Below are 22,574 nucleotides of genomic sequence, written 5' to 3'. Positions count from 1 at the left end.
TCGACAACCGACAGCAGAAATCACTAAGCTACTGCACCCCGCCCGGTACACGTACTGTAGCAAATTCAAACGCTACGTCAAGGAAAAACATGCCATATATCCGACAAGACAGATACGACTCCGTCCAAATGGCCCTACGGGACTTTGGCAGCAGGGCTCGGAGGAGATGGCCTAAAAGATTTAACACCGATGGACCCCCAGCAGTCTTGACACGTATGGCTTCGTCTGAGGATTGAGTGAACCTAAATATGTCGTCCGAAGAGAATTGGCCAAACTTCACGAGTCACGACGTACTTCACCACTTGCCTTCTCATCCGATGAGATGTGTGCTCCCGATGGACGGGAGGAAGAGGGAAAGGGTGGAAAGGGAAGAAAGGGAGATACGAGAAGAGTGGGGTTGCCGGAGGCTGGCCGGGAGGGCACGGACTGGGTGAGGCGGGAACAAAAAACCGTCAATCCGTGAGTCCACTGGACCAGACCTGAACGCCAAAGAGTAGGTAGATGAACTCGTAAGATACAAGTCAATTACCTCGAACCTTAGCGTTGTAGGGATGTGGAGGGAGGGGAAAACGAGAAGAAGAGCGAGAGAGATGTTTGTCGATGCTGCGAGCGGCGAGATGGACGCGAGAAGAGAAGTGAGTGCGAGCGCGTCCATCTGCCGCGTCATCTCATCCTCAGATAATCTCTCACGAGTTCGAGCTTATCACGGACCAGCCTCTGTCCCATCCACCGCAACCCCTAACTTACTCTCCAACGACGTCACCTCCAAGCTTTGCACCTCCAGCTTCTTTTTCTCCTTGAGCATGACAGTCTCCGCCCACCACTTCCGAGGCAAGCAAGGTGCGACCGTTTGATGGTTTCCTGTTGCTCGAAGGTATCTACAAGAGTAAGCCAGAACGTAAATGTAAGGCCAGCGGGCGTGAAAGCCTCGTTGTCTCAGATATTGAGCTCAAAAATATGACCTGCTGCACAGGTCAGTGTTCGGGTACGTAGAAAGGAGTTTACCACATGCCAATCCCATGAGACTGGGATCCAGAAACGCAAACGGCACACTGCGCTAATACTGTTGATTAATGAGTTGCCAATACTGGATGTGTTGCTTTGTGAGCGTGCTCACTGCTTGACTCCAGTCAAGAAAACGGCCTACAATATCTTTTCTGCGTAGACCTCTCCCGATAGTCCCAACACGGACACAAAGTGGTCCAGCTTGCCCAAAGACCATAGCATGTGGAAGGTCTTATTTATGGGAGGTTGGGCGAGATATGTTCTTCATGGACTCGTTGTAGGCGTCAAGTAGGTTTGCCGCATCGGGGGTGAGGAAATTTAGATGGTACGCCTTCCTGTCGGTGACCGTACGGGTGGTGGCTGCCTTACTTCCTGCTGAAGTTGGGATATCCACGTTAGATCGAGTTGAACCATGCCTCCTGACAGTAAATAGGACACCATCTGGCCAGCGGAATTTGAAGTGTGCATGCCAGATGCTTCTGATGAGGATGCCGTCGGATGGGCCCTTAATATGTTATCGCGGATTGAGAGAGATGTCCATGACTTTTTCGGGCCGATCGCGATTGGCTCTTGCTCGCTACCCCCCATGACCAAGTTGAGTCGCTGTATCATCGATACCTTCCTTCTATACTACAACCTCAACAAACTTGCTTTATCATGACACCAGTAAAGCTGACGGATGAATTGAAGAAAGAGATAGGTCAGGTATGTTTTTCTTTTTAGGATAATGATATTTCTAAATCTGATAAATAACCAGCACTTCATATTCGGATTCCATACCCAAGACCTCTCGTCTGATATCAAAACACTCATTGGACCACCCTATTACGTCGGCAATGTCATTTTCATGAAGAGAAACGTTCACGACGCATTGCAAGTCAAAAGACTGATTCGAGATTTACAAGAGCACGCAAAGAATTCTGGACATGAGATGCCTCTGCTTATTGGAACTGATCAGGAAAATGGTGGGTGCTCTCTGTCTGCTGGAACTAAAGGATGAGGACTGAAATTTGACTTCTTTGTAGGCCTCGTTTCAGCTTTCAGCTCAAAGACCACGGTTACCCAATTGTACGCATCATTTCATAGAATGGAATTGAGGGCTGTCGTAATTTCGGTTTTTAGTCCTGGAGCTATGGCGTTAGCATCTACAGACTCTGAAAGCATCACAGAACAAGTTTACTCTGCATCAGGGAAGGAACTGAATCTTCTCGGCGTACATTGGGTCTATGCTCCAGTTGCGGACATCAATATTGACAAGCGTAATCCAGTCATTGGCGTTAGGAGTTTTGGGGATGGTAAGTTCAACTTCTAGCCTCGAAGTGAAATCCACCTATTGACAGCCGGTTTGGGTTTCACTCCTTACAGACCCCCAACGAGTCTCTAAGTTCGTCACCGCAGCAGCTCGAGGTCTAATAAAGTCAGGGATAGCTCCCGCTGTCAAGCATTTCCCTGGACACGGTGACACACACGTCGATTCACATCTGGCACTTCCGAAGATCATGAAAGATAAAGAAACGATAACTCGAGTCGAACTTGTACCGTTTCAGCGAGTGTTTGATGAGGCGAAGAACAATTCCTCATTGGGTGGCCTGCTTACCGTGATGACATCCCACCATGCACTACCCGTCATCACTGGATCCGACGAGCCATGTTCGTTGTCAAAGACGATCACTACTGGTTTGTTAAGGGAGGAAATGGGGTTTCAAGGGGTTGTGGTGACGGATTGTTTGGAAATGGATGCTATCGCTGCTACAAAGCAAGATGGTGGCGCTCAAGGTATTGGAGCAAACGCTGAGCGCGAATCAGGGTGGGACGGTGGATGTGGTACGGAAGAAGGTGTCGTTAGAGCTTTGGAGGCAGGAGCTGATATAGCTATGGTCTGTCATACCATGGAAAGGCATGTGGGTTCGGTGAAGAAAGTTTGGGGTGCTGTAGAAAGCGGAAGAATCAGTATGGAGGATATCAGGAAGGGAGGGGAGAGGATCAAGCGATTGAAGGAAGTGGTATTTGGTGATGTTGACCCGTGGAAGCGGGCTCTGGAAGGCAATAGTAGTTTCGAGGAAGATTGGAAGAGGGCAAAGGAGGAAAGTAAGCGAATAAGCGAGGAGGCGTATGGGAAGAGCATTGTCGTCATACAGGACATGAATGGGATTTTACCGCTCAAAAGGGGTAGGACTGTGCTTTATACCCCCGAGAACGAGAGCTACAATAAGGCGGTCGACGACGCGGAAGGTGTTCTACGAACGAAGGGCGGTCAATTAAGGAACACTGCCGGGGCTTTTTTCCTGTCTTTCGCCTCGTCAATCAAGGAAAGAGTCGGAGTGTTGGACCATGTCGTATATCTCAAGAACGATCCTCACGAAGTCAATGTCAAGGCACTAGAAGATGTAGATCAGATCATTTTCGCCTTGAAGAACGCGGACCGAGGAAAATGGCAGATCACTGCGTTGAGGGAAGTTCTGCGTCGAGCGGACAGTTCGACGAAAGTCGTCGTCCTTTCGTCGAGTACCCCTTATGACCTGGATGACGTTGAGCTAGGAGTACCATTCGTACACTTGGCGAGCAGTGAATATACGGCCGAAGCGCTGGAAGCGACCACTTCGGTGATATTTGGGGAACGAAAGGCTCCGGGTTCATTGTCAGTGGTTCTGTAAACTCGTGTAGTTGTATCGTTATATGTGCCTGTGATTGGACTCTATTGTGGTAGTTTTTGTACCTACGTTATCAATATATGATGTAGTTTATGTAGTTTTGGAATGAATACTGTGCAGTCATACATAGAAAAATTGTCCGAGAACCACCGAATAAATACAGTGTCAAGAGGTAATTCCTAGTCAAATACAGTCCCAATCGCAGTGCATATCCGTGCGATACAAGCGGTCCAATGCTACAAGAAAAGTGGGGGTATATATTCATGACGCACTCGACCAAATCAATCCTTCAGGCTTTTGTTCCTTCGTTTGCTGTTTTTTAGGCGACAAAGACTTAAACGAAAGGCCAAGTTTTTTGAGTGGCGAAGCGGACTGTTTTTCCTCCGTTTTTCCTTCCTTGACTCCAGCGGCAATACCAGCGACAAATACTCCATCTCCATTCACAATCCCTTTTCCTTTCTTTTTGCCAAAGAGCTTGAAATAACCGCTTTTAATCGGTGATGCCCCCCGACCGTAGCTCTTGCTTGGCGACCCGCCACTACCACCAGACCGCGACTTGGTCAGCTTATTCCTTGCATTTCCAGAGCTTGGCCTCGAAGTGATAGCTGGCTTCGCGTCTGTGGATTCGCCCTGATCATCGACAATGCTAGGTGCTAAAGAGAAAGTTGCAGTTCCAGTCGGCTGACTGCCAATCCAAGATGCAGTTCCAGTACTTTGGCTTCCGATAAACATATTTGGGTCCATAGCGGCCATCGATAACTCTCCTGTACTCTGAGACCTCAGGTACACCTCAGAGTGGGTAAAGCTCGGTGCATATCCCATAGCCGAGTAGGGACGCTGAGGGATCCCAAAACTGGAGCTACTTCGACTCGGATGTCTAGAAATCGGAATAGGTAGTGGGCGCGATTGGGGGAAAGAAGGAGTAGCGGGTGACGGAGAAGGGCTAGGCGTGGGTCTACCAACACCACCAAACCCAGTGAATATCGTTTCATCTTCCTCTTCCTGGGGTTGAGATAAGGGTACATGGTCATAGGAATGACTACGGGTATGACCATGTCTACGTGACGGTGGTGGAGGAGCAGAAAAGGTTGCTCCCCCTTCAAAAAAAGAAGCGGCAACCCAGGACCCATTCGATCCGCGACGTCTATATCCGTGACCGAACGAACCAGAAGGAGAGCGCTTCTGTTCACGTCCTGTTGCAACAGAAGGTGTATATCCGCCGCACGAATGAATAGATGAACCGTTGCGTTGGTACTCAATTCCGAGTCCATTATTATCATGCGAACTGATTCGTTTGTGACCACTCATGAAGGAGCCCGAACCAGAACCTGTTCTTCTATGGCCATTTCCACCTGCAGCGAAGGACTGAGGGGGGAAAGTGGGACTGGTTGGACTGGGACCACCGAATGTCAAGTCACCAATGAATCCGCTCAGAGGTCTGTTTCCAGCCATCCCTCCTGAAACACCCCCGGTGAATCCACCCATGGAAGAGACCAAAGATGTACAAGAAGAGTTTCTGTGGTGTGCAGGCATGAGTGTCGGCGGGACGGGAAGCCGAGTTCCAGCGCGAGAGTGTGGTCGAGGTGGGACGCGCGACAAGTCGTGTTCTGAGCGTGAAAATGACCTAGGTGTATGCGAACGTGTCGGAGATTGCGGAATGAGCTGTTGTAGAGGAACAGGTTGAGGGGCAGGTACAGGAAAACATTGTGTATGGAAGGGCAAGCGCAGTGACGATGATTCGTCATGGTGAGCGTTGCCTACAAGTCGAACTTTACCACTGGCCTTGGGCGTATCATCCATGGGAGCGGGAGACTCGCTTCGTGCCATCTGCAAGGTGTGGTATGGGCTGCATTCCGGTTGGAAAGCCGTTGAATCGCCTTTAGAATCACTAGCATTGTTCAATAAAAAAGAGGATGAACGTGGAGTAGGCCTTTTTAATGGAGACGCAGCTCGGTTAGATGCAAATGGGCTGCCTGAATCTTCTCTATGCGGCTGTGAGGGAGTACCTGGACGAGGAACGTCAATACCAAGGGAGAAGGACGCCGATAGAGGTGAAGGCGAGGACGTGCGGTGCGCGAGACGCGGCCCGGATAAAGCTGATAACGCCGCATTAGATGACAAGGGAGACGGCGTCTTCCCTCGTTCACCCAGAGGACTAGGCATCCTGGCCTTAAAGTCATTTGGACTTGGCGGTGGCCTCAGATAATCCGCGGCACCCGTGCTTGACGCAGAGGTGACATAAGAAGAATTAGAGTTGGTCGAGGCCGAGGAGACAGACTTTGAGGAAGTAGAAGACGAAGCAGAGGGTGTTCGCGGGTATGGCAATGGGTTATTGAGGTTGGCCAACGCGTTTGGAAGGGATGTTGAAGGAGGGTGAGGGTTTGGCAATGGTAAATTAGCGTTAAGCTGCATTCTTCCACCATCGCCTGAAGGAAGAGCGCATTCAGAGTTACAATTAACTGTGGGTAGCAGAAGGTAAGGAAGCTTACCTTGAAATTGATGAGTAGAGAGTAATGGATCCGAAGACAACTCGTAATTGGCACGAGGAATCCACGAATTCGAAGACGAAGCCGGGTGAGTCGGTGAAGACCCAGAACCATACTCCCACGTGTAAGTAGGTGCTAGAGGTTTGGGAACTCTGAGATTGTGCCCTGCGAGGGCACCGACAAAAACGTTTGACGGTCAGTGCACGTATTCCCATGATAGTCAAGACTGGGCTAACCTTCATGACCACTTTGATAACCTAAGCGTCCGACGTAACGTGGAGAGGGCGAAGGAGGCGCATCGGCGACCTCTAAACTCAACATAGAGTCCGAGTCGGTGTCTGTTCCGCACGGCGAGGGTGGTTGATGAGAGTAGGGATATGTCGTACTTCTCGTGGTTGAAGTAGACGCTTCCTGAGCAGAACCAGAGATAGGAAGAGGATTGAGATTAACAGAGGAAGTATGGTGGTGGGTATAAGTGGTCGAGGGAATCTGTATAGTCAGCTTGGTCATGTTGATGAGGGTTGTGCGGGTTCGGTCTATCGGTGCTAGGCTAATCGGTATCGGGTGGATGAGACGGAATTAAGGCTAATATCTGCAATAAGGATCAAATTATGTGAACAAAATTCGTCGTGCGAAGAGGTACCAGAGAGACTCACGGAGTATTTCGTCGCTTCTTAATCGCCGACCCAGATCTGAAAGGCGGTGTAAACCAGACTGCCCGTGTGAGGCTGTCGATTTGCACAGATTCCGCTAGCTGTTGTAAGAGTCTGGCTGGGATGGTGCTGTTCGAATATGACCAGGATAGGCCAACAACGCGCAGTTTCACAAAAACAAGCAGCCAATATTCGACGGTTTCCTGTCACGTTCCTCGCCCTAAAGTAATTATGCTGTAACTCGTTTCTTCCCGTAGCTTTAGCTCGAGCCTACAGCGGGTATTTTGTTAGTTATGCACGCCAAACAGTTTTCCACGCCGCCGCCAGTGATCAAGTCCAGCCAGAACAGGACAAGGGGTAGGTCTGATAGTGAAGCGAACTGCCAGAAGTCCCAAGAAAGGGAGAAGAACAATTGAAGGATGCGGAAAGTCAAAGCGCGTCGCGTCAGGCTGGTTGTTTGACTACCACGTGATCAAATTTTGCCTCCGACAACAGAAACCACCGCCAGCGTCGTGTCAAACGTCGTATACACTCAATTTGTTGGCGCTCTCTACCATTCGACCTCAAAAATGCAGCGCCCTCTCCGCGGTTCTAGGATATCTTCATTTTACCCTGTCAAATCATTGCCGCAGCTCAGCTCACTAGATAGCGCGTTCCAGCTACAAGAGTACATCTCACTACTAATACGGCTGGACGTCCACGATGTAGAAAGGATTATAGAGGTTCCGGGAAAGAAGGGAAAGGAGGAGAGTTCTAGCTCAGATTCCAACGCAAAGGACTCGAAACCCTCGGAAGAGCAGAAGGCTGAGGATGGCTCAAAGCTCGCTGAGGACAAGGAAGGCAAGGAGAAGGACACGGCCGTGGATGAATATTGCTGGATTTATGAGCACCTGCGTCGGCTTGCTCAAGACCTTACACATCCGCTTATTACCATGCTACAGCAAGAATGTAATCGCTCGACTTGTCCAGAGATGAAGGCAGGCGAATGGTTGTATCTTTGTGTTGCCCATGGCAATGACGGTGCTATGGAGGTATGCATACAATGACAATTGGCTTTGCTTTTCGCGAATGTTCACGAATCTTTTTTTCCGTAGCAATGTTGCGCAATCGACTATATTCTTCATACCATAGACTCAGCTACGGCGCTGTTGAACTCTCCTCGTGCTTTCCCCTCTCGTCTATCGATCCCCCATACATCCCATCGACATTTCTCCTCTCTAGCACGCCGACTTGGTAGAGTTTTTGCCCACGCGTATTACCATCATAGAGAGGTTTTCGAGCAAGCAGAGGCCGAATCATCTCTGTACAGGAGATTCCTGAGGCTAACAGAACGTTTCGGACTAGTTCCGAGAGAGTTCCTTGTCATACCGGGCAGTGGGGAACCAAACACGTACGAGACTCGAGGAGAATCTACAGAAGACGTCGCTGGTGGAAAAATGATACTAGGCAAGGAAGTACCGTACGAACAAGCCTATCCAACGTGGTCCAGAGTCTCTCCTCAGTCCTTCTCTGAGTCCCATGAATTGTCCTCTCCAAGTCATCATCAACAAGAACATGCAACCAGCCTTGACTCGCCACTTGATCCCGACACCTCATTCTCCTCTGTTGGTCCACCAGGGCTTTCCACCTCTTCCGGAAACAATTCACCTTCCCCTCCTGGCTCTGGGTTTGCCCGAACAGGCAGAAGCCGTACAGATACGATGGTTTTACATGCCAAAGAGGATAAGGAACCTCCTGTGACCTCCACTACCTCCGGCAACGAAAGTTCTGATAGATCATCTGAATCGAAGTCGTCATCATCCCTATCTGCACCCGTTCCGGAGCCTCAGAGTGTACCACCAGCATCACCGTCGTCACCACAATCGTTGGAACCGACAGAACCAACCGAGCAAGTCGAAGTAAAGGAAGTAAAGGAAGAAGATGAATCTACCAAAAAGGAGGACTCTCCTTCTACGTTAGTAGAATCGTCATCGACCGTCGAATCCTCAGATGTACAAATACCTTCCCAAGTTGAAGCCGCAGGAGAGGTTAAGCAAAATGAAGAGGTTGAAGTGACACCTTCATCATCGACTGCACTCCGTTCTTCGGAAGAACAAGTGGAATCGGAAATCGCTTCGAGTGACGTACCTGTTGAAGCCAAGTTGAGCGAGGTGCCAGTCGTCAACTCTGACTCAGGAGCAGAGGCTGAGGGAACAACTGGAGAGCTAGAGCCACCGGCAGATGCCGATCCTGTTGCTGAGACTTTGGAGGAGACGAAAGAAGTTGTTGAAAAAGTCGAAGAGGAGAAGGCTGAAGATGTTGCGTCAACGGAAGAAACCAGAACGGAGTCAGAGGGCGGGGACGCGGAGACAGAAGCGCCCCCTAGAGTCCAAAAAGAGGAAGAACTGGGACCTGTGGAATCATCTGAAGTGGAAGAACAAGCTGATACGAATCCCCCTGTCGAGCCGGCAAAGGTGGATGAAGAAGTCGACTCTACTGCGACCAAACCTGAGGCGGAAACGTCGACGGTCGTGCAGCCAGTTGAGGTTAAGGAGGTTGGAGAGGAAGAAAAGGGCAAGGAAGGGTCATAGCTCCTTCGCAGATGCAGGCACTCTCATTTCTTACTGTGGTTTCACTTCTCCGTACGCTCTTTCTGTTGTTCACCAATTTTTCATTCTCATACCCTCTTACATATCATTATCAGGAATGTTGTACTTAGGTACACTTGTTCTCGAAGTTTGCTAATTAGTCGCCTATCTACGCAGAGTCGAGCTTCCCTGAGCAGACATGAAAGCATAGTCCCTATTATCGTTTCTATATTCATTTCTAACACCAGCCAGCGCCAGATCAGTTGCATCGACCTCGAGGTGGAATGTGGTCACATTCTGCCTCAAACTGGCAGTCGTTTTACTAGTCTCTCTTCAGATATCTGTAATGCGGTATTCTCAGCGCTACACACGGAAATTTGACGTTATCTCCGTAGCCTATCCGTTCAGGTCCGCGAGACCACCGTTTCGTCAAATTGATGATGATTGCTCAACAGATGTTTACGACAATGCATAGATTGGCCTTGTATTCCTGCTGCCATTGGATTCTGACCCCAAGGTCTAGTAGCGAACATCCTTGCGATTTTGGTCTTCTTTTCCGTTATAAATCCCCGTAGATTTGAGATGTAGTCCAAGACGGATCTTTACAGCTGCGTGCGCCAACGTGTTTTCTTTTGCAAAGTACACATTCTGTTACTTAATGTTAACCGGGCCAATACTTGATGTGGATGGCGGCGCAGATCGGCCTCGGGCGTTGCTGTCATTTAGCCTTCCTCAACTCTCGGGATTCCCCTCTACGTCTCTCTTCGCGGATCTCCATCTCCAGAACATCAATACGCCCATCAGGTCCTAGAAGCAAGGAAAGAAAACGTGCAAGCAAAGGAACGAATGAGCGGCAAGCAAGGGGGGGCGTTTCAAAGTTTAACGAACCCTTTGTGTCCCGAACATAATTATGGCCGCAATCGGTACTGCCAAGATGCAATCGAATATAGTTGAGTCTCAGAAGGTTCGTGGAAATAAAGGAGGGGAAATCGACTCACTGGTTGACACGACGATGTTCATGTGCGGTCCCTTGTTTACCAGAAAAGTGAAAGTCAACGAGAGGCTAAATAGAAGAAACGATAAGTCAGCATTTTGTGAGGGGGGAGGAGGGGATAGACTGACACGGCCGCAATGAAGCCGAAAATCATGAATAACGTCCCTCGAACCACTAGGGATCCCACTGTTTGCTCCCGTAAGGCCTTCCATCTTTTTCGGATCGATATAATGATCAAGGCTATCCGGTGTTTAAGTCTTAGTTTTCGTTGTAAACGCGTGAACACAGTATTACTACCTTCTACGATGATAGCTAGAAGCAGTATGATGGACACGAGGGCGGCGGATATTCTTCCACTGAAAGCGGTATAGCTCAGTTAACGAGAAGAATTCGGAAGGGAAATGGAAGGCTAACGGAATTATGATCCTACTGCTGCAGTACATCCCACTGCTGCTCCTTTTAACTGTATCTGGGTACATGAGGGCTATCTGTGGAACATGTTAGAATATGGCAAAGATCAGGATTAAGAGTGAATTTTTCATACCACTAGAGATTCGATGACTATCATTAACCAGAGGATGTAAGGAAGGAGAAGGAACTGGTGTCGTAAATCAATTAGCAGCCCGCTCGTAACTTAGGACAAATTGAACGTACCACGTGCGCCCATATCCTCTGCCCCGTGAAAGGCTTCTTTCCCAATCCTTCATGAACACTAAACCATATCTATTTCGACATTAGAGACATGGAAAACGATTCTGAAGCCACTGAGATAATTTACTTGAATGACCAAGCCCAGGGTGGAAGCAGCAGTACTGGAAAAATCGAGATCAGTGTTCTTCTCCCTTCCCAAGTTATGAAAAAGGGGGGCGTACTGAGGCGGTGCGGCATATATCAATGATGCTTGAGCCATGCACAGACCTATCGTAGGTGTTGGGTCATCATGTTGCCCTCCGAAGAATAATAACGTATATGAAACGCTGGATATGATCCAAGATATCATAAAGCTGTACCACGATCCATATCTCTTCACGGACGCAATGAGAGCACAGATCAAGACGATGATGGACCCAAACAATCCGAAGAGCTGCAAGCCGAGGAAGATGTTGACGAGGACAAGGTTATGCTGAAGCGCGTTTGCTGGTGAGTTGTTCAGCATGGAACTAGTTTCGCGAAATCGCAACGTTCTGTTACACACCTGATGTGGATCCTGTCCGAATACTTGAGTTCATTACTAAGGTTCGTAAAACGACCTTCAAGGCCGGAAATTGGCTGCGCTCGCGCAGAGAGAGAAAAGAAAGGAACGAAGAGAGGGTGGTGGAAGAGGAAGAAGACCCGCTTCGGCACGCCCGTCTCCCAACTTCGAGCCTTTTGTATTCCCCTCAAAAGCCAATCATGGCAGTTTTGACAGCGTTGATTTTGACTGGAAATAAACACAATCTCGGAATTACATGATCATCTTTTTGATATGTCTGATGAAATCTGCAACACACCATGGTTTTTGACGGTTCCATTGCCTTGAACTCGATTCTACAAATTCCAATGCCGACTGAAGGGATTACAGCATGACGTACATGGTCACGGTAAATAAAAACCTAGGTCGCCATGATCATGTGGAGCGAGTGGATAGAGGGCTGTACACAGGGATCCACTAGCACTGGTCGTCGACATATAAGTACTGGGTTTGTAGGGTAAGAAGGAACCAATAATCACCCCACAGCAACAAATTACACTCAAAGAATGGAATTTCTTTTTTCCGACTCAAACCCTTGGAATACCGTCATCTTTCTCCCTGATGGTAGTCCCTCATACCACGTCGAAACTCGCATGGGCCTGTTTTCGAAAAGTAACACCGTTATCAACAAGATGTCGGGAGCGAAAACGGCGCAAATGGCAGTCATCGACTCGCATAGTAGCTGGGGAGACAATCTCGTCCAGGTGTGGGGTCGTGGCCATGCACCACGAAGAGAAGGGTTCTTTTCAACGTGAGTGATGTTCCTTGTACACAAAGTCAGCCATCCAAGCGTAACTGTCGTCATATTTGCAGATCAGAGGTGTTCACAGCGTCGGATGGGAGATCGTACAGGTGGAAGAATGACTGGGACTGTATGATTGTACGTCTAGATCTTGTACTTTCAATCCACTGCGCGCTGACCTGGAAGCGTTAATTAGCTGGTATCGGAAGATGGGACTTGCGTCACATCGTACGAACCTGGGTCTTATGGTCTCTTTTCTAAACCATCGCCACCGAAGTTGACCGTGTCATGGAACGCTGTCCAGATTGTCGACGAAATAATTGCGACCTGGATATACATGCAGCAGAAGAAGAGGACGCGAAGGAAAAGGAGGAACAGGAGAGCCATTATGTTCTGAATGAAATAGCCGCCTTGTGTTTTGTAATGAAAATGAGATGGGAAAATCCCAAGGCCCTTAACCCGGACCATAAGATCGAAGCCGGGGTGGAAAATTACACCAATAACCTGGCCGGGCAAAGAGAGTGAACTATTGCGGCCTGGCGCTAGCTGATGGCGTCGGTTTTGAGTAACGGTGGATCGCTGTATCCTGAACTTGAAATCGACATCTAGTGTGACGTATACCGGCTTAAATTGGCGCGACAAGTATCAGGATGGATTCCTTGTCCATGAACGAGCTTTTGTTCGATATAGACAAAAGTGGGCCTGTTGTCACAGCAGAAAGGCCGTCAATGAAGAGACGCGGATTGTGCTTGTACATCTTTACACCTCGTTATATAATTCCGAGATAAGACCGAGCTTGCGAGAGATTATCAGAGGATGAGATGACGCGGCAGATGGACGCGCTCGAGGCACACACTCCTCCTCACGCGTCCAACTCGCCGCTCGCAGCATTCACAAAACACTCCCTTGCTGTTCTTCTTGATTTTCTTGTTCTTGATTTTTTCGGATATGCCTTTCCTTACACGTTCCGACTCTCATAATCTTCCCGGCAGAAAACCGATCACACACAAGAGACGTTGTTGTTCAACAACTCAAAAACCTCTCCCTCACCAAGCGAAACATGTTCAACCAATCTCAAGAAAAATGCGGAGATCAAGAAGACGACAATAGCATCTGCAAGATCCAGAGAAAACCCCGCTTCCAACTGCGAGACGGCATCTCACTATTGGATGATGAGGAGTGCACGACAATAGAGCAAACATATCTTTCTATGATCAAATCAAAGATGTCTCCCACAATTTGTGTTGGGGTAGTCCATCCAGTGGTGCAACATCTGTTGGGCAGACATATGCACGAACTTTCGAGCTATTTCCCATGTTCCGAAGAAAGAAAACCCTCTCGTATTTCCTGTAGCTCTTCACGCGCTTTTCCTCATGATACCCTCCCTTTAGGTCTCCTTCAGACAAGTACATCAGATAAATACACAAATCTTTTCGCTCTCGATACCAAGACTATCATCCCTGCTATCATTCCCACCAACTCAACCTCTAAACTGACGAAGATCACGGTACTCAACATCACGAAAATATGCATGGAGTTACACGTCATTCTCGAAAGCTCATCTGTGTTTCGTTCAGGTCGTTCTTTCACTTCTTCTTTTCAGAAGGACAGGAGGGAAAACAGGAAGAGCTCGGCTCCTAGCTTCCTTCTCTGCGCCGGACCTGACGACAAACAAGCCCATCCGCATTTACAACCCGTGCTGTAATGTTGGAGCCCTGCTCGAAAGTCCACATCTGCTCCTTCTGCGGCCAGTCTTATCACCGCGTCCTAAGTTGGAGATATCGGGACCAAAAGGCTGTCGCCCGCGAACTTGCTTACTCCTCACCAGTACACTGAATTTCCACTTATCATCCTCTATCATCCTTGCCTTCCCAATTTCGAGCCGATCATCACTCCTTACTACAGTTCTGTCTTCATCAGTCTTCTCGTCAGACTAAACATACAGTTGTCGCACCCAACCCTCATTCACAATCCGCGTCATGGTTTCCCATTCGGGAACATGGCATGCATCACGCCCAACCATTTCTCAGTCGCTTATTCAACTTACAGTCATCACACTTGGTCCTCGTTCACAATCTCTGCCATGGTTTCCCACTCGAAAACATGCCATACATAGAATGTGTCATCATGCCCAACCACTTCACGGTCGCTTCAGGGGGCTCTTTCTCTGAAGATGCTACAAGGCTGTAGTCTGTGGTCACGTTGTTTCATCACTGTTCATCATGACCACTCTGGACCAAGGACTAAACCTCCCTCCCAAGCCGCCAAGCGTCATGTCTATTAAAACCTTTTACGAGTCCTATCACCTGATAGTAACGCTTTATCGCAGTGACGCTCCAGTGACATCTCAGTCACTCTCTTCAACACCGACCTTTCGCTTCAAGCACACTTACATCCATCGTGACCTCGGACTCTCACTCTTGACCTCCCGTACTCCATCACTCTTGACGAAAACTCGGTCACCCCCTCCCCCCCATACCCGGTCACCCCCGAAAAAAACTCGGTCACTCTTGACCTCTTATACTCTGTCACTCTTGACAAAAACTCAGTCACCCTTGACCTCTCATACTCCGTCACTCTTGACGAAAACTCGGTCACTCTTGACCCCTCATACTCGGTCGCTCTTGACCTCTTATACTCTGTCACTCTTGACAAAAACTCGGTCACTCTTGACCTCTCATACTCCGTCACTCTTGACAAAAACTCGGTCACTCTTGACAAAACTCGGTCACTCTTGACCTCTCATACTCTGTCACTCTTGACAAAAACTCGGTCACTCTTGACCTCTCATACTCCGTCACTCTTGACGAAAACTCGGTCACTCTTGACAAAACTCGGTCACTCTTGACCTCTCATACTCTGTCACTCTTGACGAAAACTCGGTCACTCTTTCACTCTTGACCTATCGAAAACTCAGTCATTCTTGATCTATCAGACTCAGTCGTACTTGTCTTCTCTTTTGACTCACTACTGTACTACTCAAACTTGAACTCATACTATATCTTGCTCAGGTCGCTTCTGCCTCCCAGGTACAAGAGACTGTTCTCTTGATACTGCCAAACTTTGTTGTACATGTCAGATCTGTCCACAAACGACCAAAACCCAGATCCACCTACTGCCACAATCAAACTGAACTTTTTTGTCACTTTGAAACTCTGAGGGCAACACTGAATTTGTATTCATCGCCACTTTCATTGGCTTGCTCTGGGACCCACCGCTTTATTGAGTGTCTTCCCAAAATGAGGTTGAATATCTCAGCCATGTCACTGCGCAGTGCAAAATTCACGGCACCATTCTCCGCCACTGTGCCTTTATCTTCACCGATGACTGCTTATACTCGTTTCTCATTTTCATGTTGCGGTTCAAGGGGAATAACTTTATCCCTCTCTAGCCTTGTTCTGTTACCAGTGATATCTCATTTCGGAATCAATTTCATTCATACAGTTCCTTTTACTGCCAACTACACCCTAAAAGGTCTTCTGTGCAATATAGAATTTGGTTGTGATATCTGTTGGATAGTGCGGGGAGTTAGGAAACTGCACCCATATCATCTCAATTTCCATCGCGTCATTCTATTCTCACTGGCATTTCTTCTCGTCTTCACCCTCTACTCATTTCTTTTGTTAGAAATGGCGCTCATATCACGAGTCCGAGAGGATACCATGACGCTTTCATTCAGTTTGGATGACTCTCAGACTCAACTGCCCGATCAACCAACTCGCTTCCACTAACAGTATGACAAGTGGCATCAATGGCGCCTTGAAAGTCATCTCGCCCTCCAAACTTGCACATGCCATCCTTCGTACCAATGAATTTGAGGAGCAGCGCGAGGTGTTCCTTAGTGGTTATGAAGTCCACAGCGACTTTATATTTTCATCACTCTCTTCGACATGTTGAACAAAATGAAATGCTCACCAGTTGTTTTTGTTATCTTTTCTTCGTCTCTCACGCCTTCCCGTGCTGACATTTCTGACCTTTTGCTTCAAGGACGTCCTCGCAATCTCGAACTTGTACATTTGCTGGCTCACATCCATCCATGTCATATATCCGGGTAACGAGACCTCACCTAGTTCTTTTTTGTGCACTTGCGACAGCAAAGGATCACATTTCCCTACTCACTAGTCAAACAGATCAAAGCGCAAAATACTCTCCCAAAGGGCTGACTGTGACTCGAGTCACCATCTCAATGTTCTTGACATTCTGCAGTCACTTGGCGTGGGCGTAACCAATCAGGGATGTATTCTTGACATCACCATGACTCGACGGGAATCTTATTACACTCTATTTGCCTCGAAAGCTACCTCTGGTACTATTTTTGATAAAACTAAAAATACCTCCAAACTTGCGCATGTCGTCCTTCATACTAATAAACTCAAGGAGCAGCACGAGTTCTACGATTGGCGGTTATGAAGCCCATAGCAACGACTTTATCACTTTCGTCTTCTCCTCAACGCCTTGGGCAGAATAAAATGGACACCAGCCGTTTTTTGTTATCTTTTCTCCATGTCTCACACCTTCCTGTGCACGACATTTCCGACCTTTTGCTGCAAGGACGCCCTCGTGATCTTGGACTCGTACCTGCCAGCAGTCCTTCGCTGGCCCACATCTATCCTTGTCATGTTACGAGTCCAAGTAACGCCTCATTGTTCTCAATCACTCTCTTCGACCCTTTCGCTTCAAGTGCACTTACATCAGTCGTGACCTCGGACGAATACTACGTACCTGCCAGTGGACCTTCACTGGCCCACATACACCTCAACTTTCATTACCTGAGGCCTCACCTAGTTCTTTTTGTGCACTTTGTGCCAGCAAAGGTTCACATGACACCCTCTTTTACCTCGCCATGCCCGCTGTTGGAGGCGACTCAGAGTTGACTCAGACTCGGAGAGACTTTGATCCTCGTTTCCATACTACGCACCTCTTCAATCAATTTCAGCCCCACGGTGGTATACTGCTCTCCCTACCATCTTACTCCATAGGACCTTGGCCTATCTCTACGACATCATCAGGCATAGTAGGTCCTCCTAAGATTGTTGCTCACACTGGTGGTTGGAGCTCGCTTACTTTTCTTCTATACGGTATTGGCGCCGGGCCTCAAAGAAATTGAAATTGCCACTAATCTTAATTCTCATGTATCTCATAGAATACAGTTCTGAATTTCATGGCCGCTGATAGAGATGTACATTAGATTAAGTAGTCTACTTTCTTATTGACCAACTCTCAGAATGAAGGCCCTCCCACCCGCTATCCGGTGGGTGTACAGGTCCCGTTTCTCGCGTGTCCTGCACGTTGAGCGGTTGCTCGGTTTGGGGCGTTCAGGCACCTGCTCGAAACATTCCCTTTCACTGGGTGGGTGGCCAGCCTCCGGCAACCATACTCTTCTCATAGCATTCCCTTTCATCCCTTTCCACCCTTTCCTCTTGTCCATCGCAAGCACACATCTCATCCCGGCGTAATATCCCAACGAATCCTTGTACATGGTCTGGCATCGATGTTATTGCTCAATGCCAAATCGAGGTGTAATGCACTCCGATAGCTGGCTGCATTCTCGAAACTTGTATGAACCGTTAAGCTGGGTACGAATACAGTGTGAAGCGGTCTGAGGAGGACGCGTCGGATGTCACGTTGCAAGCAGCACCCCGTTCCTCTACCTCCTACCACCATCATGTCCACCGCAGAACGCGAACCTTTGATCTCAGAGAGGAAGAAACAGCTTGGTCCACATGAAATACCCACGTCCGTGAGATATGGAATCTTAGCAGGGGTTTGGTTGGGAACCTTCCTGTCGGTATGCACGTCACAATCTGTCTCGTATTCGCAGGAGTTAACTGACATTTCGCCAGTCCGTCAACAGTGAGCGCCATGGATCTTATTTCATTTTGTACGTTACCGACGCCGCCCTGCCCAGTGACCCTGGTGCCTACAAGTATGTCCAACACATTTTGAATGAAAAAAGGACTCATTTTGAATTGTCTCGTAGTGTTACCATCCATATCGTCCCAGTTCGAGAAATCCCACCAAGCCAGTTGGCTTGGGACCGCGTGAGTTGTGTTATCAATGCTTAGGGCTCATGCTCAGCCGGTTAGCTAGCTATCTTCTTTCAACATGCACTTTCACTCCATTGTATGGAAGGCTATCAAACGTCATGGGTAGGCGAGGCGCAGCACAGACCGCTGTATTTTTCGCGGGTTTTGGTACGCTAGCCTGCGGGCTATCGACCAGTATGGAGATGTTAATCGTTTCGCGCTTTGTAAGGATACGGAGGTTGATTTCTTCTGCCACTTTGAATGTTGAATGTTAACTTACAGATTGCTGGAATAGGAGGAGGAGGAGTCAACACGATCGCAACGTAAGTTGAATTCTTTGAACCTTCAGTCAAATGGCCGTTTGACACTCACTCATATCTATCTAGCATCGTAGTCAGCGATATGTACAGTCTTCGCGTGAGTGGTCAACCAATGGTACGATAATGCGACTTTGACGGTGTTGTGTCAGTCTCGAGGCCTCGCGCAAGGCGTTGCCAGTGTTTTCAATGGAGTGAGTTGTACTTTTTGATGAGAGGTTGTTCCTTACAACGTGCAGCTTGGACTCGGATTTGGCGGTCCATTCGGTGGACTGATAACTGACTGGTACATTTCCTCTCGCATTCCTCGCATATGACTGACTTCAGCTGGTCATGTAGGTTAGGGTGGCGATGGGCATTCCTTATACAGATGCCTTTGTTTCTGCTATCCCTCCTCCTGACCACATTCAATCTACGTTACGCCACCAAGGTTCGCTTTTGGTCTTAGTTGTTGATACCTCTGCTCATGAAACGTAGGGTAAAGGAAAGAGTCCAAAAGAAGTGCTCAAACGGATTGATTATCTTGGTAGTTTAACCCTGTTGATCGCCGTCGGCTCGATTCTTGTTTTTCTTAGTACCAAGTACAACTCGGATCTTCCGGTAAGCATAGGGAGTACTCACTCTTTGCCATGTATTCTGATAACCTTCTATTTCAGTGGTCGAATCCTGGTGTCATAGTCCCACTGGCATTGTCCTTCATATTCTCCATTCTCTTCATTATTGTGGAGCTGTATGTTGCACCAGAACCAGTTCTAGCACCATTCCTCCTGAGAGAACGTATCCCAGTGTTAGTCGGGATATCCAATTTCCTGGTCGCCATCTGCAATTTCTCTATTACCTACTTCTTCCCGATGTGGTTCCAGACTGTCATGCTGACGAATGCTTCGATCGCTGGTAATCATTTTCTTCTTTCCGTTAGCCGTCATCGGGATGAGGTTGTTGATGTCTGTCTGGTCTTGTAGGTTTGCACATCCTGCCCAACAGCGTGTCGATGTCAATGGGCTCGATGTTTGCAGGCTGGATGATGCATCGTACTGGCAAATATAAGATGATCAATTTGATCTTTGGAATCTTACCCTTCATCGCGTCTGTGCTGATAATTCAGATTCACGAGACTTCTGGATGGGTGCAATCTTGGCTAAGTATTGTACGTTCCTTCCTATTCAACTTCTGAACTGCTCTCATCGATTCTGCCAGATACCTTTGGGTTTCGGAAATGCCGTTGTACTTCAGACTATGCTCAGTGTGTAGGATATACTTCGGTGCTGTTCCCCCAGTCTAATCGTCTCTACAGTTGCGCTTTTGGCACATACTCCCGGTGCGTTTACATCGCCTAACGTTTGACCTCGACTTGACGGGATACGTAGAGTCTCACATGGCCGTTGCGACTGGATTTGGGCAGTTATTTAGAGGGATCGGTACGACTCTATCGCAGGCTTATGTATCTCGCTCAACCCCACTTTTGGCACAGGTCAAGTCGGAGGCGTGGCTATTTCCTCCGCCATATTTCAATCCAAGCTCGACTGGGAACTGAAGCAGCGCATACACGCCCCCAACGCCGACGAGGTATCGACGTACTGTCGCCGTCCGTATTCATCCCTCGGCTGACGTAGATTTGTTCAGATTATAGCACATATTCGACAGAATGCACGATTAGTCGCATCTTTACCTCCAGATATCCAGCGACAGGCGCGCGATTCCTATGCTGCAAGTTTGAAAGCAGTTTTCATCTTTGCTTCCATCTCAACTCTATTGGCCTTCATCGCACGATTACCTGTTGCGTACATTCCATTAAACTTTTCCAATGCGTTGCTAATTACTTGATTCATGTAGATCCCGGAAACGGACCTTGACCGCAGTCGTTTCAAGTCGGGATCCGCACCTGCAACGCCAGTGCCTCCTCAATCGCTCCGATCCCCAGTTGCTGGACCAACAACCGCATCTGCGTCGTCTTCTGGAGCGACAACTCCTTCGAGGGTTGATGCTGATTCCGATACCGAAAGCCGAGCTACTTCTACTTATGGAGCTACCCGCCAGAGCAGGCCTATCATGAAACCCAGAAGAAGGCTCTCCATGTTTGAGTCCACCGAGGGTGGAATGGATCTTGAGAGTAACCGTGTTGGGGGCTCGGCGCGTGTGTCTTCTATGGCTATATCCGTTTAGCATTACTAGACAGAGGATGTTGTCGCCTTGAGTAAATTTCTATTTAGATACTCTACTCATAAGCTAGTTGTCGACTATTTTCAAATTTTCTTGTTTCCTGGTTGAGGGTAGGGTGAAAACCGTGTATTGTTGAAATAAGAAAAACCGGCCACATGCAGTAGCCCTCTGCGCAACAGGTGCACTCAACCTCATAACAGCCTTCGTCGTCGCCACCTCCCAACAAGTCGTCCCCAACGCCAACTTTCCCTCTTTCATCAACTCAGGAAATTGGTCCTCGACAATGCGCACTAACTTCGGATCGAAAACTTCACTTGCAGTACTCACAATCATTCGAGCCTACCGTAGACAAGGAAACTGCAGTTCTGAGGATTTATTGGACGAAAAAAGGGCGTCGACTGTCTTCCATGTAGACCAAGGGGCGGGGCCAACGGCTCTCAAAATCGAGTTGGGAGTGTCTACAACGACTACAAAAGTAACGACTCGGAGAAATGGTATTATGGAGGACTTCTGGGCGATCGATACAGGAAACAGGGACTGAATCCAGGCGATAGGGTTGTACGTTAGGGTTTGGCGTAAGCTCAGGAGGGTGAGCGACTGGAGATTGGGAGTGTAACCGAGATGAACATTGTCCTTGTCTAAATCATACATGATGAGATGCGGTAAGGCGAACGAACAATGTACGTGCATACCTTCTGACACACGGTCGGGTCCATGAAGTTCAAGATGATGAAGACTTTGCCCTACAAGGCTGAGTAGTTGCGCCGTCGTGTCGTAGTCGAAAAGTTTCGCTCTGTGCAGACGCAACGTGCGGAGAGACGAGAAATCAAGCGGGCAATGTGGTTCGCTGAAGAACGGGACGATATGGTCGAGAGGGCACAGACTGAAATGTAGACTGTTCAGATGAATTGATTGTGGTGCCGCAATAAGAGATGAGTCTTGTGCAGGGGGTAGTACGCGACCATCAAATCCGATGTTCACCATACTGATGTCCTTCAAGTTGGTGGCATTGAAGAGCACGAGCAGAAGATCAGGGCGTAACGTGCAAATGTTGCTTCGAATCGAGTGAGAGTTGGTAGTCGGAAAAGGTGGATTAGGACGTCATGGAAACCATCTACAACACCAAAACGAAGTAGCCTGAGCGTTTTGACACTCGTGAGTTCCAACAAAAGGTTGCGTATGGCAGTCCTCTCCTCCTGTTCCTTCTGCGCTAAAAACATCAAGTGCGTGCGACCAAAACTTTCGAGATGGCGCAGTGAAACTTGCTGAATGTATGTAGCGAGTCGAGGATTGTGACCAATATACTTGATGAGCAAGTTGTAAGCAACCGTTGCTTGGGTACTTCTCTCGAAATAATCCTCGTGCCGGGGAGAGTCAAATTTCAGGATGAGATACTTGAACAGATTAGCCTGTGCAATCGGAGCCCAGGAAGAATGAACGAGAGCGCAGCTCTTTAGAGTTTGGTAGTCATCGTGGTTATCGAAGAAAGAGTGTGCGTGGATGTCTCGAGCTAGGATTTCTACACGGATATTAGATAAGCACATTTTTACCTTGCACTTTTTTCGAAGCCGCCCTTGGCGACCTTTCGCCGAAACACGACTGTAACCTTCCAATCAAACCTGAAGCACTAGCTTTCCTAGTCTCCCCGAGATCGAGCCTTGTCAAAGCCCTGTGAGGTTTGATTATCGATTGCTTTGAGAATGAAGGCTAAAGGAGTTGCGGTGTCGTAGACCTAGAACCTC

At 48.3% G+C, this 22,574-nt stretch overlaps 8 protein-coding genes across 8 annotated transcripts; 4 read left to right on the top strand and 4 right to left on the bottom strand.

Moving 5' to 3' along the window:
* Positions 1-310: 310 nt before the first annotated feature.
* Positions 311-667, bottom strand: E1B28_002775 (uncharacterized protein; the record flags this gene model as incomplete). The annotated part of the gene is made up of 1 exon (XM_043159720.1): positions 311-667. The coding sequence occupies one exon, from the start codon at positions 665-667 to the stop codon at positions 311-313; it is 357 nt and encodes a 118-aa protein (XP_043003325.1).
* A 910-nt stretch (positions 668-1,577) lies between these two features.
* Positions 1,578-3,690, top strand: E1B28_002774 (uncharacterized protein). Its single transcript, XM_043159719.1, has 5 exons — positions 1,578-1,710; positions 1,763-1,970; positions 2,031-2,073; positions 2,128-2,300; positions 2,371-3,690. Exons 1-5 carry the CDS (start codon positions 1,663-1,665, stop codon positions 3,657-3,659), a joined length of 1,761 nt encoding a protein of 586 aa, XP_043003324.1. The 5' UTR covers positions 1,578-1,662; the 3' UTR covers positions 3,660-3,690.
* A 227-nt stretch (positions 3,691-3,917) lies between these two features.
* E1B28_002773 (uncharacterized protein) lies at positions 3,918-7,205 on the bottom strand (the record flags this gene model as incomplete). The annotated part of the gene is made up of 4 exons (XM_043159718.1): positions 6,799-7,205; positions 6,379-6,734; positions 6,146-6,307; positions 3,918-6,082 (listed from the first exon to the last, which is right to left on the bottom strand). The coding sequence occupies exons 2-4, from the start codon at positions 6,650-6,652 to the stop codon at positions 3,918-3,920; spliced, it is 2,601 nt and encodes an 866-aa protein (XP_043003323.1). The 5' UTR covers positions 6,653-6,734; positions 6,799-7,205.
* Positions 7,206-7,280: 75 nt separating this feature from the next.
* E1B28_002772 (uncharacterized protein) lies at positions 7,281-9,754 on the top strand. The gene is made up of 2 exons (XM_043159717.1): positions 7,281-7,826; positions 7,890-9,754. The coding sequence occupies exons 1-2, from the start codon at positions 7,365-7,367 to the stop codon at positions 9,363-9,365; spliced, it is 1,938 nt and encodes a 645-aa protein (XP_043003322.1). The 5' UTR covers positions 7,281-7,364; the 3' UTR covers positions 9,366-9,754.
* A 340-nt stretch (positions 9,755-10,094) lies between these two features.
* On the bottom strand, positions 10,095-11,585 carry E1B28_002771 (uncharacterized protein; the record flags this gene model as incomplete). Its single annotated transcript, XM_043159716.1, has 11 exons — positions 10,095-10,169; positions 10,251-10,288; positions 10,361-10,425; positions 10,485-10,596; positions 10,654-10,712; positions 10,771-10,844; positions 10,901-10,954; positions 11,011-11,079; positions 11,135-11,168; positions 11,229-11,493; positions 11,552-11,585. 11 exons carry the CDS (start codon positions 11,583-11,585, stop codon positions 10,095-10,097), a joined length of 879 nt encoding a protein of 292 aa, XP_043003321.1.
* Positions 11,586-12,219: 634 nt separating this feature from the next.
* On the top strand, positions 12,220-12,726 carry E1B28_002770 (uncharacterized protein; the record flags this gene model as incomplete). Its single annotated transcript, XM_043159715.1, has 3 exons — positions 12,220-12,338; positions 12,401-12,467; positions 12,526-12,726. 3 exons carry the CDS (start codon positions 12,220-12,222, stop codon positions 12,724-12,726), a joined length of 387 nt encoding a protein of 128 aa, XP_043003320.1.
* A 5,240-nt stretch (positions 12,727-17,966) lies between these two features.
* E1B28_002769 (uncharacterized protein) lies at positions 17,967-20,936 on the top strand. The gene is made up of 19 exons (XM_043159714.1): positions 17,967-18,117; positions 18,173-18,182; positions 18,238-18,255; positions 18,310-18,370; positions 18,420-18,579; positions 18,638-18,678; positions 18,742-18,772; positions 18,825-18,866; positions 18,912-18,958; positions 19,012-19,102; positions 19,150-19,272; positions 19,329-19,566; positions 19,635-19,819; positions 19,870-19,915; positions 19,967-19,990; positions 20,040-20,090; positions 20,144-20,238; positions 20,296-20,448; positions 20,506-20,936. Exons 1-19 carry the CDS (start codon positions 17,995-17,997, stop codon positions 20,833-20,835), a joined length of 1,869 nt encoding a protein of 622 aa, XP_043003319.1. The 5' UTR covers positions 17,967-17,994; the 3' UTR covers positions 20,836-20,936.
* Positions 20,937-21,115: 179 nt separating this feature from the next.
* On the bottom strand, positions 21,116-22,347 carry E1B28_002768 (uncharacterized protein). The gene is made up of 2 exons (XM_043159713.1): positions 21,525-22,347; positions 21,116-21,470 (listed from the first exon to the last, which is right to left on the bottom strand). Exons 1-2 carry the CDS (start codon positions 21,814-21,816, stop codon positions 21,172-21,174), a joined length of 591 nt encoding a protein of 196 aa, XP_043003318.1. The 5' UTR covers positions 21,817-22,347; the 3' UTR covers positions 21,116-21,171.
* Between the last annotated feature and the right edge of the window lie 227 nt (positions 22,348-22,574).

The sequence above is a fragment of the Marasmius oreades genome, chromosome 10 (genome assembly GCF_018924745.1).
Source record: "Marasmius oreades isolate 03SP1 chromosome 10, whole genome shotgun sequence".
Taxonomy (NCBI): Eukaryota; Fungi; Basidiomycota; class Agaricomycetes; order Agaricales; family Marasmiaceae; genus Marasmius; species Marasmius oreades.
Note: the sequence above shows the minus strand (reverse complement) of the source record. Positions and strands in the feature narration are given on the sequence as shown.

Coding starts and splice junctions, on each gene's coding strand:
- E1B28_002774 (XM_043159719.1), top strand. CDS start 1,663: ATGACACCAGTAAAGCTGACGGATGAATTGAAGAAAGAGATAGGTCAG. Junction 1,971..2,030: donor TGGAACTGATCAGGAAAATG/GTGGGTGCTCTC, acceptor ACTTCTTTGTAG/GCCTCGTTTCAGCTTTCAGC. Junction 2,301..2,370: donor CGTTAGGAGTTTTGGGGATG/GTAAGTTCAACT, acceptor CACTCCTTACAG/ACCCCCAACGAGTCTCTAAG.
- E1B28_002772 (XM_043159717.1), top strand. CDS start 7,365: ATGCAGCGCCCTCTCCGCGGTTCTAGGATATCTTCATTTTACCCTGTC. Junction 7,827..7,889: donor GCAATGACGGTGCTATGGAG/GTATGCATACAA, acceptor TTTTTTCCGTAG/CAATGTTGCGCAATCGACTA.
- E1B28_002769 (XM_043159714.1), top strand. CDS start 17,995: ATGTCCACCGCAGAACGCGAACCTTTGATCTCAGAGAGGAAGAAACAG. Junction 18,679..18,741: donor GGAGTCAACACGATCGCAAC/GTAAGTTGAATT, acceptor ATATCTATCTAG/CATCGTAGTCAGCGATATGT. Junction 20,449..20,505: donor CCTTCATCGCACGATTACCT/GTTGCGTACATT, acceptor TGATTCATGTAG/ATCCCGGAAACGGACCTTGA.
- E1B28_002768 (XM_043159713.1), bottom strand. CDS start 21,816: ATGGTGAACATCGGATTTGATGGTCGCGTACTACCCCCTGCACAAGAC. Junction 21,471..21,524: donor ACCCGACCGTGTGTCAGAAG/GTATGCACGTAC, acceptor TGTATGATTTAG/ACAAGGACAATGTTCATCTC.